The 18,075-nt window shown below is 28.4% G+C and overlaps 1 protein-coding gene across 1 annotated transcript; it reads right to left on the bottom strand.

Annotated features, from left to right (window-relative positions):
* Nucleotides 1-2,589, bottom strand: LOC136088588 (uncharacterized). The gene is made up of 2 exons (XM_065812582.1): nt 2,051-2,589; nt 1-1,897 (listed from the first exon to the last, which is right to left on the bottom strand). Exons 1-2 carry the CDS (start codon nt 2,553-2,555, stop codon nt 1,062-1,064), a joined length of 1,341 nt encoding a protein of 446 aa, XP_065668654.1. The 5' UTR covers nt 2,556-2,589; the 3' UTR covers nt 1-1,061.
* Nucleotides 2,590-18,075: the final 15,486 nt, after the last annotated feature.

Genomic DNA, 18,075 nt, shown 5'->3' with positions numbered 1-18,075 from the left:
TTTTATATAGATCCACACAACATTTACTGGCATTTATTAAAATAAAGTACAATAAAGATTAATTCTTAAACATTGTCAAGCCAATAAGGTTTTGTTTAGATAGATTACGTGACATCAACTTCTGTGATAACTCTAGTCCTTTAATCCAACCATCTCTTCTATCTTCTGTAAAAACATTTTCGCATGCCTGGGTAACTTTTTTTACACATCTTTCGACAGCTTGAGTGTGGCAACACCAGTTTGGTACAATCATTGGTTTAAATAAATACTTTTTGATGTCTTTAGTTGTCATGCAACAAGTCAAAGGTGGTTCAAAAGCTTCATTCCAATCAATAAGATCCTTGAGACAAGTTGCCTTAGTATTGATATCTGGTGTCCTTCTTGGTCTAACAGATAGATCTCCTAGTTGTTCATTTTCATCACCTTCTCCTCTTATTTCTAGAATTTTGAGTACACTGAAACTTCTCTCCTCTTTATTTTCAGAACAAAGCATAGTTTGAAGAATAGATTCAGAGAAGGCATACCAAGCAGATCGCTTAATAGTTGGAATGACAATATTCTGAATATCGAGTGACTGGTGTTGAAGCAACTTAAGCTGGTAAAGAACATGTTTTGGTCCTTCTGTCCAACTATGTTTAACTTTGATGTTAAATCAGACAGGAAAGTACACTCCCACAATGAACTCGACTAGTTTAAGAAGTTTTTGGGCTGCATCGCCTTGAAGACCATGATGAGATACCCAAATTCTACATATTCTATTGGCTGTTGTTAGCCATCTGGCCATGTTAACAGGGCCAATTTCAAGAAGTCCTAGTTGCTGAGGAACATGACCGCTGCGTATGGCGTTAACTATTTGATAGCCGTAATACTGATCTGTAGAAAGGTCTTTAACCACTTCATTACTTAAGTTAATTAGAGGCTCACCAGTTTCAACTTTACTAAAAAAAGGGTTAATTTCAAGATTGGTTGCTTCATCAAGTAAGCTTCCAATGGGTCCACTCCATTTTTTACCACTTTTAGATTCTCCATCTAACAATTTAATTAGACGTTTGAGTGGTAATTCATTGGTGTGTAGAGCACATACAATCCAATTTAACTTTCAGCTCCATAAAGTGCATTACTCCTCCATCACAACCAGTGTTTACATTGGTAGAGTCTCCACCAATTGCTTTTAAGTGTACATTAATGTTCCTCATTGCAGTATACTCAATAATCTTATCTGCTATAATTTCAGTGTGGTTGTTTTTTGCTTCTTTAGCTGGAGTGAAATGAAATAAATACTTACCATCACCAGAACAAATAGTGTAATGTTCTTCTTTAACTTTAGCCGGATACTGTCTGTCTGATCCATCTACAGTTAAAAATACTTTAGTAAGATCTTTTCGCCCATCAAAAAATATGCAGTCAATAATCTCTTTATTGTAATAATCATCAAACTGAATAGCAACTTCATTCATTACTTTATCCCTAGCTCTCCGAACTTTACTGTGATCTATTATTAATCTAGTGTCACTTTGGGATACAAGTCCTCCATCTACCCATGCTGCAGTAGCTATGACTGCAGTTGCTCTTAAACCAACACCATATCGAATACTGGCTAATGCAATATTAAAGATATCTTCATAATTTCTAGATTTTTTTAAATATTTTGTACAAGACTTTTGAATAGAAAAAATCTCATTTTCCTCAGATTCAAACTCTTTATAATTATCATGTTCGTTATCTTGTTCATTTTGAGTATTATTTTCTTCTTGCGTTGTGTGTTTTTTTTCTCTCGTTTGTTTTTCTTCTTCTCTTCTTCGTTTGCAACTTTGTACTTTTTTGAACCTTTTGGACTCCATCAAATCAGCAGGTCCAAGTTGATATGAACTAAAAGATCCAATCTTTTTTCGTTGGGCTAAAAAAAAGGTAGCAACATTTTGCTTACAACTAGACAAATTAAAATAAAATTTTCTTTTTAAAATAATCAAAGAGATCAGTAAAATATTATTAAATTTGATCTTCAGCTTTACTAACACTTTTATAATGATTGTGGTATGGTCACTCATACCTTTTATATAAACCAGTTCAATAATTGGTATTTTTCTCTCCCTAGGACAGATACAGGTAATGTGGGCACCAAATTTACAGTCAGGAGGAAAGCATTGCTCAGAACAAAGAACTATTTTACAGTTACACGCCACCAAGTCAAACAGTTTGTCAATAATGAAATTAAACTTTTGTTTTATAACTTTACTTGCTTTGTTTTGAGAAATTAGATTAGCTTTGTTCCATGCGTCTATAAGTTTTGTTACCAAATTATGCTTTAAACAAGTTACGGGAGGCACAAATAAAACACTGGCCATTTGCCATTTTTCTGAAAGTTTATTATAAATATCCTGGATCAACTCAGAATTGCTATAGTTTCTTCTGTTTAGTTTACTTGTTTCTCTTAAAAGAATACCATATCTTAGGACATCTCTCATTGTTGGCAGTTCAGCTGTTGGCAACTCTTTTCCAGATCCCAAATATTCACGTAGACAAGAACTATTTTTCCATCTTGTTCCAGTAGCCATTTTAATTTTAATATTATTTTTTATCTAGTAACTTTTAAAATTAGAAAGACATAAATATATATTATAAATATATAAATATATATATATATATATATATATATATATATATATATATATATATATATATATATATATATATATGTAAATATATATATATATATATATATATATGTGTAAATATATATATATATATATTTACATATATATAAATATATATATATATATATATATATATATATATATATATATATATATATATATATATGTAAATATATATATATATATATATATATATATATATATATATATATATATATGTAAATATATATATATATATATATATTTACATATATATGTATATATATATATATATATATATATGTATATATATATATATATATATATATATATATATATATATATATATAATTTGGATAAAAAATATTAAAGCAAAATACTTTTGAATAAAGTTTTGTGTGTAGCCATTCATCAAATAGAATGTATAAGTTAAATACATACAAAACTTTGCAAAAATACTAATTTTTAAGTATTTTGTAAACCAAAATTTCTGAAACAGTATAACTATTAAACGAATTTTGTTTATCCTGCTATAATTTCTTTTGATAAGGTTGTTGTAAAGCAGATATAATACTAAAATATTGAAATTAACCCTGAAAATATGAAAATATCAAAAATTTACAATTTTTGGCAATTTTCAAGGCAGTTCCCTGGTAGCTTAAACTCATTTAAATTCAAATTTTTTGATAGTTCTGAATTTAATATGTTAAACCTCACCCTTTTCTTAAAAATGCCACTGATAAGTATGAATTTTTAAATTTTGACCATAGTATGACACACCCTACTAGCCATGCAGCTTGCAAATGTTGCCACAAATCATCCAGATTGCTGGGTTTTATTTTCTGTACCTTTCTGAAGAACACAAATTTTTATTCAAACCAGCTTGCTGCAGGCGTTTTCTTACTGTCCTTGCTGCCAGATGAACTCCATGGTTTTTCCCCATGTAGCTTGCAAGATCTGAAGCCGTGGCGAAACGATTGGACAAACTCGCCCGAACCAAAAGCCGATCCTGCTTTGCGGTAGTTTTACGAGGTCGTCCAACACGCTCTAAGTCTGCCACTGTACCAGTGTCTTTCTTTTTTCTGGCTGTTCTTGTAACAGTTGACAGTCCAATTTTCATTTGCTCAGCAATATCTCTGTAAGAAATGCCTTGTTAAATCATAACAATGATCTTCAGTCGTTGCTCAGTTGGTAGCTTCTGATACATTGCATTCACAATGTTCTGCAAAATTATAATACAAAAAAATGAAATGTTTGTTTAATGAAAGAAAACATGACTTCAATCATTATTTAACAACAACAAATGTTTAGAAACATAATAAAACTTTAAAAGTTTTATAAAATTGTTAACTATAGCTAATTAAGATTAATTAATCCTAATTAGCTCTGCTAATTATAACTATAAATAAATCTAATTAATTTATTCTCAATATTAACTCCACGTTTCGGTACGATATGTAGTCGAGTGATAAATTAATACATTAATTTCAAGTAAATACCTACTAAAAAAATGCTAGAAAAATCTTAAACTTACCAAACTAATATCAATTTTTACATTTCGAATTTATATAGTAACCAATAAACGATTTTTTAAAAAGCGCAATTGTCTTAAGAAGCCGCTTAATCGCATTTAAATTTTGCAAATCTTTTTTGTATTTAAAAGTTCTTGTTTGTATTTAAAAGTTGGTTTTAAAATTAAGTATAAAGTATTTAAATGTTGGTAAAAAAATAAAATTGCAATTTAAAGAAATTGTTTAATATTAAAAATAAATACTTTTGATTATTATATTTAGAGTAATGTTTTTACTTGATTAATATTACCTTAGTTTTGTTTTGCAACTTCTGAAGTGGATTAAAATATAAAACTTTTTGAAGGATTGGTTTTGGTTAATTAACTAATGGTTTTGCTTAATTTAGCCGAAGAATCGAATGGTTTTAATCAATTCCTGAGGATGTCACGGGCCCAAGATTTTTTCAAAAGGAAACTTTTTTTTTTTTTACAAAGCAGGTTTTAATAGTAAGTTTTGATATTTTAGGGCTTTTGGTGCTTTGGCCCCCACTAAAAAGTCACGCAGTGACTAATGACTCTAAGTGTTATACTTTAATACAGTTTACATATATTATTAGTCTACAAAAATGCCGAAAGTTAAGGCTACAATTACACGGATGAAAAGGGAAAAAAAAATATTGTGGTGGCCCATGTGAATTATCAAACACAGATTCAAGCACTTTAAGTTAGGTTATTCAGTACTATTACTATCTTATTCATATAAATTGCAATGCAAATATCATATTAGTCACTTATAACTGATTAATCTATTAATAGGAAAGTTAAAGATCATACTTGTTAAGAATATTATTCGCAAGCACGGAAAAGCAAGCACTAAAAGAAATCTTGATGCAAACTTGGACAAACTTTTAAATATTTCTGTGTGTTCCTGTTCATTAGATGTGTTTTCCTGCCTTGACGTTGATAGCAAGCTCGATCAGATAACTAAAATAAGAAAAACAATAAACTCACCTCAAGGAGAAGTACTAAAGAAATGTATTAAACCTGAACATCACCTCACATTTACTTATGAAGATGGAAAATTGAGTGGAATTTATTTGACACATAGGACAATTTCTGTTTCTGGTGCTACAGACTTAGTTCTTGCTATCGAGACGTTCAGTGTTTTACAAGAACTTAATTGTTTGGAAAGTATACAAGCTGTCCTTCTTGATAATACTGTTATCAATACTGGTCCAATAAGTGGCTTAGTGGTAAAACTAGAAGGGTTTTTGAAAAAATAAATACATCTAATTGGATACGCCTTACATCAAAATGAACTTCCGTTACGAGTTCTTTTTATAAAACATGATGGTGACACAACTGGGCCAAGAAGCTTCAGTGGTCTACTTGGCAAAAGATGTACTGAAAATATTCAGGATAGAAATCAAGTTTGTTTGAGCTCATTGAAAACCCAATTGTAGACGGATATATTCCAGAAGAAGTACTAATAGACCTTACTTGCAATCAAAGACTTTTATTTGAATATCGCAAAGGAATAGACTTTGGTAAAGTTTCTTGTAATTGGGCTGTCTATATAATTGGACCGATTAACCATGCAAGGTGGTTGACTCTAGCTATTCTGCTTCTCTGTTTGTATACTAAAGACAATCAACCAACCGCTTCTTTAAAAAAAACTTTTATTAATCATTTTATGCTCCAGCGTGGTTCGAAATAAAAAAATCTTCTCATTTTCACGAATCCCCGCCTCTTATTTTTTCTATTATTACTAGAATAAATAACCTCCCCTTTGATGATGCTAAACTTATTGTTAGAAAACACATTAAAAACAATGCATTGAGCCTAAAAATATTCTTTATGCCATTCTAAAAGATAATGACAGCAAGGTATGAGACTTTAGTTTTCAAATCCTACTGGCTTTAAGACAAAAGTATTTTTTTATAATTAACTAAAGTTAAGTTTTCAAAAAAAAGGATGCATTAAATGTGGTAATTAGCTTTATGTTTATAGAGTAAACAACGAAAGTTTGAAAGTAAACTTGAAGAAAATTCTGGAAATTAATTTTAATGCAAATCATTGGTATGAGTTGACATCAGCATTACAAAAATTACGGCGGCCCCTACAACACGACATTTTTCAGTTGAGCAAATGCAATATATGATTGACAATAATGTTAAACTTTAAATTCCCAACTTTCCATCTTACTCCTAGAGTGTTGAGCAAGCGGTAAAACTTGTGTTGGTAGCATTCCAATATGTTTATGGATTGGAGAATCAACACAGCTGCATTTTAACTAAACTACTAAGCATGAAGATGCGTAAACCCTATATTTCAAAAGGGCATTATTTCCATTCTTATGATGATATTTCTTAATTGAAAATGTTTTCCTAAAAATATATATCCCTGTTCAAAATCTTTTAATTTTGAAAATGTTTATTTTGATATTCTGATGTAAATATAAGAATAAAAGTTTCACTATTTAAATTTTGAATTAGTCAACAAGTTGTTTTAAATTTAGCTCAATTGTTATAAATTGTAAATTTAAATCATTCAGCTATGCAAATAATAATAAAAAACACTTAAATATGAACAAATTTAAAATGTCAATTTTCGCGTATAACGCTGTTTAAGTTGTTTTTTTGCATAATCCTAGAAATCTTAAAAATTAAATCTGTAAGCAATTCTTCATCCAAAATCTCTCAAATTTTGAGAGTAATCAACAAATTAACTGTCTTCAACTGCTCAAAAATTTGAGAGATTACTCTCAAATTTTGAGAGTAATTTCTCAAATTAACAGTCTTCAACTACTGCAATATTACGCAATATGCGGAACTAAATCGACCTACCCTAATATATATATATATATATATATATATATATATATATATATATATATATATATATATATATATATATATATATATATATATATATATATATATATTGTATTTGTATTGTAGCTTTTTATCCAGAAACATACTTTTTTGTTTACCCCGTAACGTTTTAGTTTACCTAAGACAATTTTTATAGATTTAGAAAACATTGATCATCAGTATCAAAGCCCTAAGGTAAGTTGATAAATACTTTAAAAGCATACTTTTTTCGTTAAAAACATCTATTGTTTGGTCGACTAATTCAATAATTTCATAATCAGTCGAATGTATTTTGGATTTAAAAAATTTGTAGAACAATCATAGATTTTTTCATAAAATAAATATTCGAAGGTTTTTAAAAACAATTAAAGTAGCGATACAGACCTACTGTTGGATACGTTGGAACTAAAGGCGTCCCGAGGGGGAGGGGGCGGCGTAGGTGGTGTTTTACCCCCCCCCCCCCTCCCACACACACACTAAATTTACTATTCAGCATATTGGACACAGGAGTCGGCAAAATTGGATCTATCGTTGACAGTCGGCAAATGTCAGCTAAAATGGACTTTTGTTTGTTCTTAGTCGGCAAAAAATTGATTCGTCACCCCCTCCCCCTTTTAAAATCTCTTCGGAACGCACAGTGGGCCTGTAGGTGGACAAAATTGGAAAAGTTTTACTTGTCTAATCTTGAAAACTTATTTAATTTTAGTATCTATATATATTAGGAGAAATTTATTGATAATTTATTTAAGTTAAATCCCTTAGTTATCAGGGCTCTGAGCATTTGAATATTGAAATAAAAAAATAATAAAAATAAAAATTACAAATAAGTAATTAACGGTGACATCAACGTTGTGTTATATTTCAATTACATCTACGTTTTTGAAACAAAAAATTAGTACATGTTGTTCTAGAGTATTTAGAGATAAGAAAAACTAATTTGTGAAACAAATTTGTCATAGCATGTTATCTCAGTAATACTTTGAAAATCACAGATTAAAAAAAAAAATTCCTTAAAAAATTTATTTTTTGCCGCACTATAACTAATAATTACCACAATTTGCCATGTGCTGTCTTATATTTATTTGAGCTATATGATGCTTCAATCGAGTTTTAATTGATTGCTCGTCCTCTTAAATCCCTGTTCAGATTTTATATGTGTTTTAACTTGGTTGCTATGGTTCTAAATTTTGCATGGCAACAACTTATTTTTACATTAGCGTTGTTTTAACAGTATTTTATTCGCGATAAGTACTCAATATTTGGGGTATGTATTAAAATGAGATTCAGAATTCTTATTAGGTTAATTTTTTTGGTTGCTATGGACACCTTACTTTGCATAGCATAGCAACAACATATTTACGGTAGTTGCTAGTAATTTAATTAGTAACACTAACAGTAATTTAATTACTTTTAATTTGAATTACTAACACTTGTAGTAACTTAATTACTAACAAGAATTAGTAGTCCACGCAGCATATATATTGTAACATTATACTTTTTAATACAAAATACTTGTTACAATAATTATTTAGATATAGTTGTATTAAATTAGACATTCATAATTTTCTCCAAAAAATAATCTTAGTATTTCAAAACAAAATATTACTGAAGATATATTGAAATTTATTCAGTCAAAATTTGCTGAACTTAAAGACGTCGGTTTTAGACATAACGTTCAACGATTTGTTTATTTGTATAAAAAAAAGTGGAAATCTACAATCTATACTTTCAAAATTTTTGAAAAGAAGTTTGTGAACTGGCTTAATGAATATTTAATTGTCAGAAGAAAAGGCAATAAACCAATTACAAGTAGACGTGGTCGAAAACCAGTTGCATTTGATAATAGTTCTAATAAAACTAAAAAACGGCGTGTAGGGGAGAACCTTAATGAATGGGACAATTATTAAATGGGACAAAATCAAATTTGCTTAGAAGCAACTACGGTTGGCTATCCAAACTACTGTGGTAAGAATTGTTTGACACAACCATTCAACAGACCAAATTTTTATTTCTATTATGGTCTACACATAATGGCATTGGATGTTATTGTGTTTTGAAGAACAAAAAGTAATTTTTAAAAACAATTTTCTGTGTCTGATTTTGCAGCGATTACTAAAGTTATGGAAAATAAAACTCCATTTTTAAACACCCAAATGTCTCTACTTTTTAAATTTGTAAAGCATTTGCTGTTAGGTATTACTGTTTTTAGCCTGTCCTGTCATTTGTGGATATAGTGGGAAGCCTATTGAATGGGACAAAGTATTGATTATTGAATGGGACATTTCCAAACGGCCTGATGTGAAAAAAGCAGAAAAATATATTTCGGCAACTTAGTTATGGTCACACATAATTTTATTTTTAAATACGTTTTAATTTTATGTAAAAATGTGGCTCTAAACAAGTGTGACCAATGCTTTAGCTACAAATTAATATTATGTCCAGAGTCTCTATTAAATCTCTATTAAAATTATTTCTTTAGTACTCTTTAAAGTTTTGTCGATCAATAGTTTATTAAATGAAATTAATTTTAAATATTTAATTAGATATTTTGATGCTTTGTTATACTATAATATATATTATAAATTAATATTTAAGGGGCATATTACATTTTAAGAGAGTTATAATTTTGTTGTGAATTTTGCAAATAGAAGCAAGATTTTGTTGCATCAAGTTATTTAAAAGCAAACTATTATGGTTAAACTAAAATGGTAAAAATGATTTATAAAAAGGAAGCAGAACTTCACAGCACTGCTGATGATGTTTAGTGAGAGGGTTTTTTAATTTTTAATATTTGTGTTCTGTATGGCCCTCTGGCGTGGTGTAGGTTCATCTGTAATTCACTTTATATATTTGTATGATTGTGGATCTTTGGCGTGGTGCTGGTTTACCCTAAAGTCATTTTATATAAATGTATGTTTGTATTTTGTTCAAACCTCTGTAATGGTGTTCATCATTATCATAAATGTATCATATTTGTGTTCAGTTACTGTAAGTTTCTGTATTTTATTTGATTATTAGATAATCAAGATATGTCTGTAATATGATATTTATAATATGTATAAAAATGTATAAATGTTTAATTAGATATGTTGTTGATAACAGACTATTAAAAAGATATTACATATATATATTATATATATATATATATATATATATATATATATATATATATATATATATATATATATATATATATACATATATATATATATATATATATATATATATATATATATATATATATATATATATATTATATATATATTATATATATATGTAATTTATGTTAGTATATTTTACAAATAGAGTGCTCAATGTTCTTAAAGAACAGAGCAATAATTAATTAATTAGTAAAAAACACTTATCTTCCTGATGATCCAGCAATGGTGAAACTTCAAGTCAAAGATAAAAGTTAGATAAGTGTTTTACTAATTAATTTATTATATATATATATATATATTATATATATATATATATATATATATATATATATATATATATATATATATATATATACACATTCTTATAATTCCTGTTTGGTAGTTATTTATTGTATTTATATACATTTATGTATATCTACTTACACACACACACACACACACACACACACACACACACACACACACACACACACACACACACACACACACACACACACACACACACACACACACACACACACACACACACACACACACACATATGTATTTATATCATATAGTATATGTATGTATATGTATCATACATATACATACATATATATGTGTGTGTATATCTGTGTGTATTTTAATTATATATTTAATGTTTGTATTTAAATATTTGCATTTAAATACAAACATTAAATTGCAAAAACCAAATATATGCATATTTGGTTTTTTGTGAAGTTTCAAATTTTATTTTAGATGAAACCAAACACAAAATTAATACGTAAAAACTCTTTAGATGTTGAAGATGCAGTCAAAAGTGTTCTTAAGGGTATTTCCATACGAGATGCAGCTGAAATATATACTTTATCAAAATCTGCATTAGGTAGAGCTGTTAAAATGGCAAGATATCAAAAGCTGCCAGACTATAAACACACTGTAAACATTGGAAATAGAAAAATATTTCATGCGTCCGAGGAAAGTGCTATTGCAGATTATTTGCATACATCTTCAAATATGTGCTATGGTTTAACTAAATTACAAATTAGGCAGTTAGCCTACAAGTATGGAATTGCACTAAATTCTAACAGTATTCCAGAGTCATGGCACCAAAATAAAATGGCTGGAAAGCAATGGTTGGAAAGTTTTTTGATACGACATCCAAAATTATCACTACGTAAGCCAGAAAAAGTTAGTCTTGCTCGTGCAACAGCATTTAATGAACATACGGTATCAATGTTTTTTGATAATTTGTCAGAAGTTCAATTAAAATATAAATTCAAACCAGAATGTATTTTTAATGCAGATGAGACAGGATTATTAACAGTAACCGATCCTCCAAAGATTATTTCAACTCGTGGAACTAAGAAGGTATCACAAGCTGTTTCAGCAGAAAGAGGTTCATTGGTGACAATGTTAGCTTTTGTGAATGCTATGGGTAATACAGGTCCACCTGTCTTTATATTTCCGAGAGTAAACTACAAGGATTTTATGATAAGTGGAGCCCCAACAGGAAGCTTAGGGCTGTGTAACAAAAGTGGTTGGATGACAAGTGAGAACTTTTTAGTTGCAATGAAGCAATTTGTTTCCCATGCTAAGCCATCTGTGGATCATCCAGTGCTGTTATTAATGGACAACCATGAAAGCCACATTTCATTTGAAACAATAACATTTGCAAAAGAAAACTTTTTGATTTTATTAACATTTCCACCACACTGCAGTCATAGATTGCAGCCTTTGGATGTTTCGGTGTTTGGTCCTTTTTAATCTTTTTTTAGATTGGCTCAGAATGAATGGTTGGCCTCCAATCCAGGGAGAATTATTAACATATATAATTTACCTCAGCTAGCATGCATAGCATATAATATGTCATTCACAATAAAAAATGCTTGCAGTAGATTTTCTAAATGTGGGATCTATCCACTTAATAGACAAATATTTGGGGAAAGTGATTTCATATCATCTAGTGTTAGTGACAGACCTCTTCCTGTCGAGCAACCAGAAAATAAACAACCAGATAATCAACAATCATATGAAAAAAATAAGCAAGTTGATTCATCAGTCAAAAATAGTTAGTCCAGAAACCATTCATCCGTACCCTAAAGCACCCCCAAGAAAAGATTCTAAAAAAAGAAGACAGCAGGGTAAAAGTACTATATTAACTAAAACTCCAGAAAAGACAGCAGATAAGAGGAAAATTTTTGAAACTGGTGAAATTAACACACAAAACCGAAAAAGAAAAATTGACCTCAATAGAGTGAAAGAAACAGAAAACTCTGATGCAGATTTTTTAATTGTGTCATCTGTAAAAAATGAACCCGTAAACCAACAACAACAAAATACTTGCAAAATATGCAAATGCAACTGGAAAAATTTCTTTGGGCCTGCTTGGATTCAGTGTTTTACTTGTCAATGGTGGATATGTGGTAATTGTAATAATAACAGCAAGAAGCGTTATTATGAATGTGAACTATGTGAAGTTGACTGTTAATATCTTCTACACTTTCTTTGATTTATTGGTTTTTATTTCATGTACTTTGCAATAATTGTTGCAATCAACAATTATTGCAAGCAATGGTTGTTGATTTTTGTATTTTGGTTAAACATAAATAAAATGAATTTTTTAAATATCTTATAAGATGCTTTGTTATTGAGTTTTTTGAAAGTAAACTAGATACTTTATATGGTATAAAGTTGTTTATTTATTTCTAATTTATAATTTAGCATAGGGATGCTGTAGGCAACGACTCATTTCCCTATTGGAAATATTTCATTACTGGGAATTATATCCAAGCATTTAAACAACGCTTTTTGTTTTACTAAAAGCAATTATTCGTGTTTTTAATTTATTTTTAATATACATATATTTTTTAATAAAATTTTTTTAGGTTTGTCAATATATGCAGACATTCTGCTATATTTATAGCTTTTTCGGGTTCCCTAATCGTAGAAACTACCCTAACTGCTTGACTGCCTTGAAATTTACTTAGGACCTCTCTTCTTTTATTAATTTTTTAGATTTGTCCCATTCAATAATTTTTTTTGTCCCATTCAATGAGTAGTTCTTAATGAATGGGACAAATGCTATGGTCCAATAAAATTCTCTTTTTACCAATACCCATATGTGGAATCAATTTTTTTGTTTTTGCTTATCATAGTACGAGAGTTAATAGTAATCAAACTATTTTCAAAGTAATTTTTAAACAAATTTATCAACCTTAAAAAATGCATTTTACGAAAACTGTCCCATTCATTAGACCCATGAGATTTGCATACAAAATGGAATCCAAGGAATCTGTGATTGAAAAAGATCAGTATATTAAAAGTGAGATAGAAAGCTTGGGTATGATTTTATTAGAGGTTTGCGGATCTTCTTTTGAAGTGAATCGTCTTATTGAACTTACAATGATTGATGGGAAGGTTCGAACGATATTATCTGAAAAAAGTAACTCATACCAATGCTGTTCAGTGTGTGGTGTCTCTCCAAAAAATATGAATAGTCTTGATATCCTTAATATAGATTATACTAGCCGAGAGTTCAAATATAGTCTTTCCAGTCTTCATGCATGGATTCGATTTTTTGGGATGGTATTGCACATTGCATATAAAAAAGAAACAAGAAAGTTGCAAGCTCTAAAAAATGCAAGATCTAAAAAAATCAAAGAAAAGGCATCTGTAGCTAAACAAAAGATTCAGACTGATTTTATGAACAAAATGGGACTTGTTGTTGATTTCCCTAAAAGTGGTGGTTCTGGAACAATCAATGATGGTAATACCTCAAGGCGTGCTTTTGCAGCATATGAACAAACAGCTGAAGTTCTGGTTATTGATCAAAATCTTATATTCAGATTTTACATTATCTTGGTAACGCTCTCTTTAGGATATGAAATAGACTGCTTAAAATTCAAAGATTATTGTTTTGACACTGTTAGACTATATGTGTCCCTTTATCCACGGTATTACATGGCTCTATTAGTTCACAAAGTATTGATACATGGACATGACATAATTAAAAGCCTTACATTACCCATCTGGCTTATTTCAGAGGTAGCTCAAGAGGCTAGAAATAAAGACTTCAAATCTTATCGCAAAAATTTCGGCTGAAAAATATCCAGAAGAGCAACAAATACTGATCTTATCAATAAACTCCTAGTTTCCAGTGATCCTGTTATTTCATCACTGCTTAAATCAACATCACACCAAACAAATCATAGAGCATTTCCTTCGGATGTTTTACAATTACTTAAACAATCTTCAAACAATATTGTTGTTTTATAATTTTTTGATGTAATTTAAAATAGACTATGTTTTCTTGCACTATTTTTTGCTTTTATTATTCTTAAAACATTATTTACCTAAATACTCAATTGTTATTCAATATAGGTGGGTCAAAAATCCGATAAAATATTCAAACATCAATTTACCGCATTGTAACTAAGGAAAGTATCCGGTAACTAAGCAATATAAGTATCCATAGCAACTAAATTTAAAAAGTTATCACTTTTGTAAGAAGTCTTGTAAGAAGCGATCTCATATTGGTACTCATGCCAAATTTAGATAATATAGCACTTATACAATATCTGCAGATTACAAAAATAGGTTGCTAAGCAAAATAAAGGTATCCATAGCAACGAAATAAAAAAATATTGCATTCATAAAAAGCGCAGACATCATATTAGTATTATACTAATTTTAGTGAATATAGCTTTAATATTAAATAAGTAATGAATTTTGTCCAGTAAAAAGAAATTTTCATAAGTTTTTAAATAAGTTAAAAAGTTTTATATATATTTATATTTATATATATATATATATATATATATATATATATATATATATATATATATATATATATATATATGTAAATATATATATATTTCCTCAGAAATGTGCAACTTGCATCAGCATCTGATAGAACACACACGACACACAAGATTTGCCTAGGTTGAAAATTTCACATCATACAGTCACACCTCATTATGTTTCTAGAAGAAAAAACAAATCCTTGGGAATTTTCAGTGGGCAATGCTGTGAAACTGTTCACAAAAATATTAACAAGATAATAAAAAGATTCGCAACTTCGGAGCTGAGCAACTGCCATGGAGAAAAGCTTTGTAAAATGGCCGTGACCTACTCAAGTATGAGGATTTGAATAATTTATTATATAGTAAAAAATATTGCACGCTTGTAAACGTAAAAAGTAATCATGAATAAAAAATGTTTGCAAAAATTATTACTTTGTATTTGTCTCAATATTGTTTCATTCCAGAAATATTCCAAATATTTCGATAGTTAAGACAGGGGTGAATTCAGCATTTTTTGGTGTTTGAGAAAGCAAACTTCTAGACATAAGGTAAAATCCGAACATTTATATGTTTATGTCAAATAAAGATGTTTTGCAAAATATTGGGATGATTGGAGCCTGGGAACAAAAAACCCAAAAAAATCTCCTCCTCTGCCCCAAATGTGACAGCAACGAGTTAGCAAATTATTTTTTTTTATGTATTCTAAATTAAATAATTTTCAATAAGAAATTTCAAATGTCGTGCAATGATTTCTTGGCTTTAAAAAATGACGACCATTTTAACTTTTAACTCCAATAAATTTGAGTTACAAATTTAATATTGCCATAATTCTTCAACGTTGAAAGATTTATACATAGAATTTGAAATTTTAAAATTAATATGATTTTAGTTAAAACAAGTAAAAAAAAAATTTGCTCTCACCTTTAAAGCAGGAGGAAAAATTTAAAGGGCTTTTTTGTTCCCAGGCTCCAACCATTCCGATATTTTTACAAAACTTCCTTATTTTGACACAAGTATAAACATATAAATATTTCGAGTTAACTCTATGTTTGAAAGTTAGTCTTAAACACAAAAAAATGGCTGGATCTGCAACTGATTAAAAATTTCTTCTAAAAAGTGATTATTCAAAAAAGCGTATAAATCCAAAAAAAGAACGCCTTTTTTTTGTTTTCAATGGACAACATCTCATGCACACCTAAAGTATTGTTATCTTTTGAAACATCTTGAGTACCTTTTAGGTTAACTTAAAACCTCTAAATCGGAGCAGTGCATTATAATGTTACGACTTTAAAACCTTAACTTAAAAAAAAAAAAAACATTTTCAATTAAAATTAAATTTTATAAAGTGAAATGTGAAAAAATTCGAACGTTTTTTTTACAATATTTAATTCTCTTTGTCTGTTTGCTGCATTGATCTCTATAATAATTGGATAGTGCTTCTCCAAAGAAAATTGGGTATATTTTAAAGCCAATTTATTTTGGTTGAAACTTTTTTCCAGTGACCAAATCTAAGTTTCACGTTTTTTTGTAAAATCAAGACCCAATTATAATAAGTGCTTGAATATCGAATTCGTTTAAATAGTGAATAAATTATAACAAATTTTACTATAATATATTAAAAAAAAGTGTTTAATATAAACCTAATCTATCGAAAATTATTATTAAAAAAAGGGTGTATGAATGGTTTAAATAAATTTTAAATAAATTAGGTCTTGATTTTACAAAAAACGCGAAAACTGGATTTGCTCACAGGAAAAAAGTTTTAGCCGTTTATTTTAGCAAGCACCATATTAGGAGGTCCAATCAAATTTGTTTTCATGAAAATTTATGAAATAACGAACTGTTTTTTTCTTCTAAAGGTGTATTTTTACCATTTTGTTTGTTAAAAGATAATCAAATCAAATAAAAATAACAAATTTGTTTTTCAACTTACTTGCTATGAAATAAGAAATGCTTTTCTTTATTTGAAGTTTATTATTTACAAACCATAAATTTTTGTATAATTTGTTGCTTTTGTTTGTTTTTTAATTATTTGTCATGTTATCTAAAAAGACTTATTTAAATATATTACTATTACGACTATAAGATATTTTAAATAATATTTTTTGCCAGTGTAATAGAAACAAGTGCATAATTTCTTGTTTGAATGTCTTGAGATAATTATGAAAAACTTGACAGTGTTGTTCACACAGTGGCAATGACGGAACCTCTAATAAAGGGTCCTTTAGAAAATGAACATTCCTCAGAACATTCCGTAAGTACTTTTCTAAAATAATTTTAAACATGTTTAAACAATTATAAATTAATAGCTTTAAATTAGTTCAAGAGTTTAAAAAGAATTATTCTGGATATATTGTAAAAGAAAAGAATGAATATTTTAAACACTGCTATATTTATATATATATATATGTAAATATATATATATTTCCTCAGAAATGTGCAATTTGCATCAGCATCTGATAGAACACAGATAATCCTTCTAAAACACGTTGACAAAACTGAACTGATTAAATTGACAAACCGAATGATTGAAGTCAGACAATGCTTTGCCACAAAGATTTTCTCGACCACTTAATAAAAGTGGTAAATGAAATCTTGGTTTTTTTAAAATTTTCGACAGGCTATTTTTTTATGTACCTTTTACTTTTTAATTATCCAATGCAATGTGCTAAAAGATTAATAACACAACAGTATGGTTAGCAGCAAATGTCATCAACTACCAACACAAACGCGCACACACACAAATATACATATATATATATATATATATATATATATATATATATATATATATATATATATATATATATATATATATATATACATACATACATATAGTCAAGTTAAAACCACCTTGAGCAGATATAAATTGGCAAAAGGAAGTAAGTCTAAAAAAAATAAAATTATTTTTTAAAAAGTGACAAAAAAAAAAAGAAATAAATAGCGACTATACATTTGTATGCTAAATATCATATTCAACATACAAATAAGGCATTTTATTTTAAATCTTACTAACACGCTTGCTATAATGAAATTTATTGTAACTACTTTAATAAAAAAATGTTAAATACTTCTTTTGCCAATCTACGTCAGAATAATAAAAGCAAAGTA

Source organism: Hydra vulgaris, chromosome 12, assembly GCF_038396675.1.
Source record: "Hydra vulgaris chromosome 12, alternate assembly HydraT2T_AEP".
Taxonomy (NCBI): Eukaryota; Metazoa; Cnidaria; class Hydrozoa; order Anthoathecata; family Hydridae; genus Hydra; species Hydra vulgaris.
The sequence above is the reverse complement of the archived record's forward strand: the minus strand, read 5'-3'. Positions and strand labels throughout refer to the sequence as shown.

Excerpts from the sequence above, each read along its gene's own strand:
- LOC136088588 (XM_065812582.1), bottom strand. The coding sequence starts at position 2,555 with ATGGCTACTGGAACAAGATGGAAAAATAGTTCTTGTCTACGTGAATAT. Across the intron at positions 1,898-2,050 it reads TGAACTGGTTTATATAAAAG|CCCAACGAAAAAAGATTGGA; the intron begins GTATGAGTGACC and ends CCTTTTTTTTAG.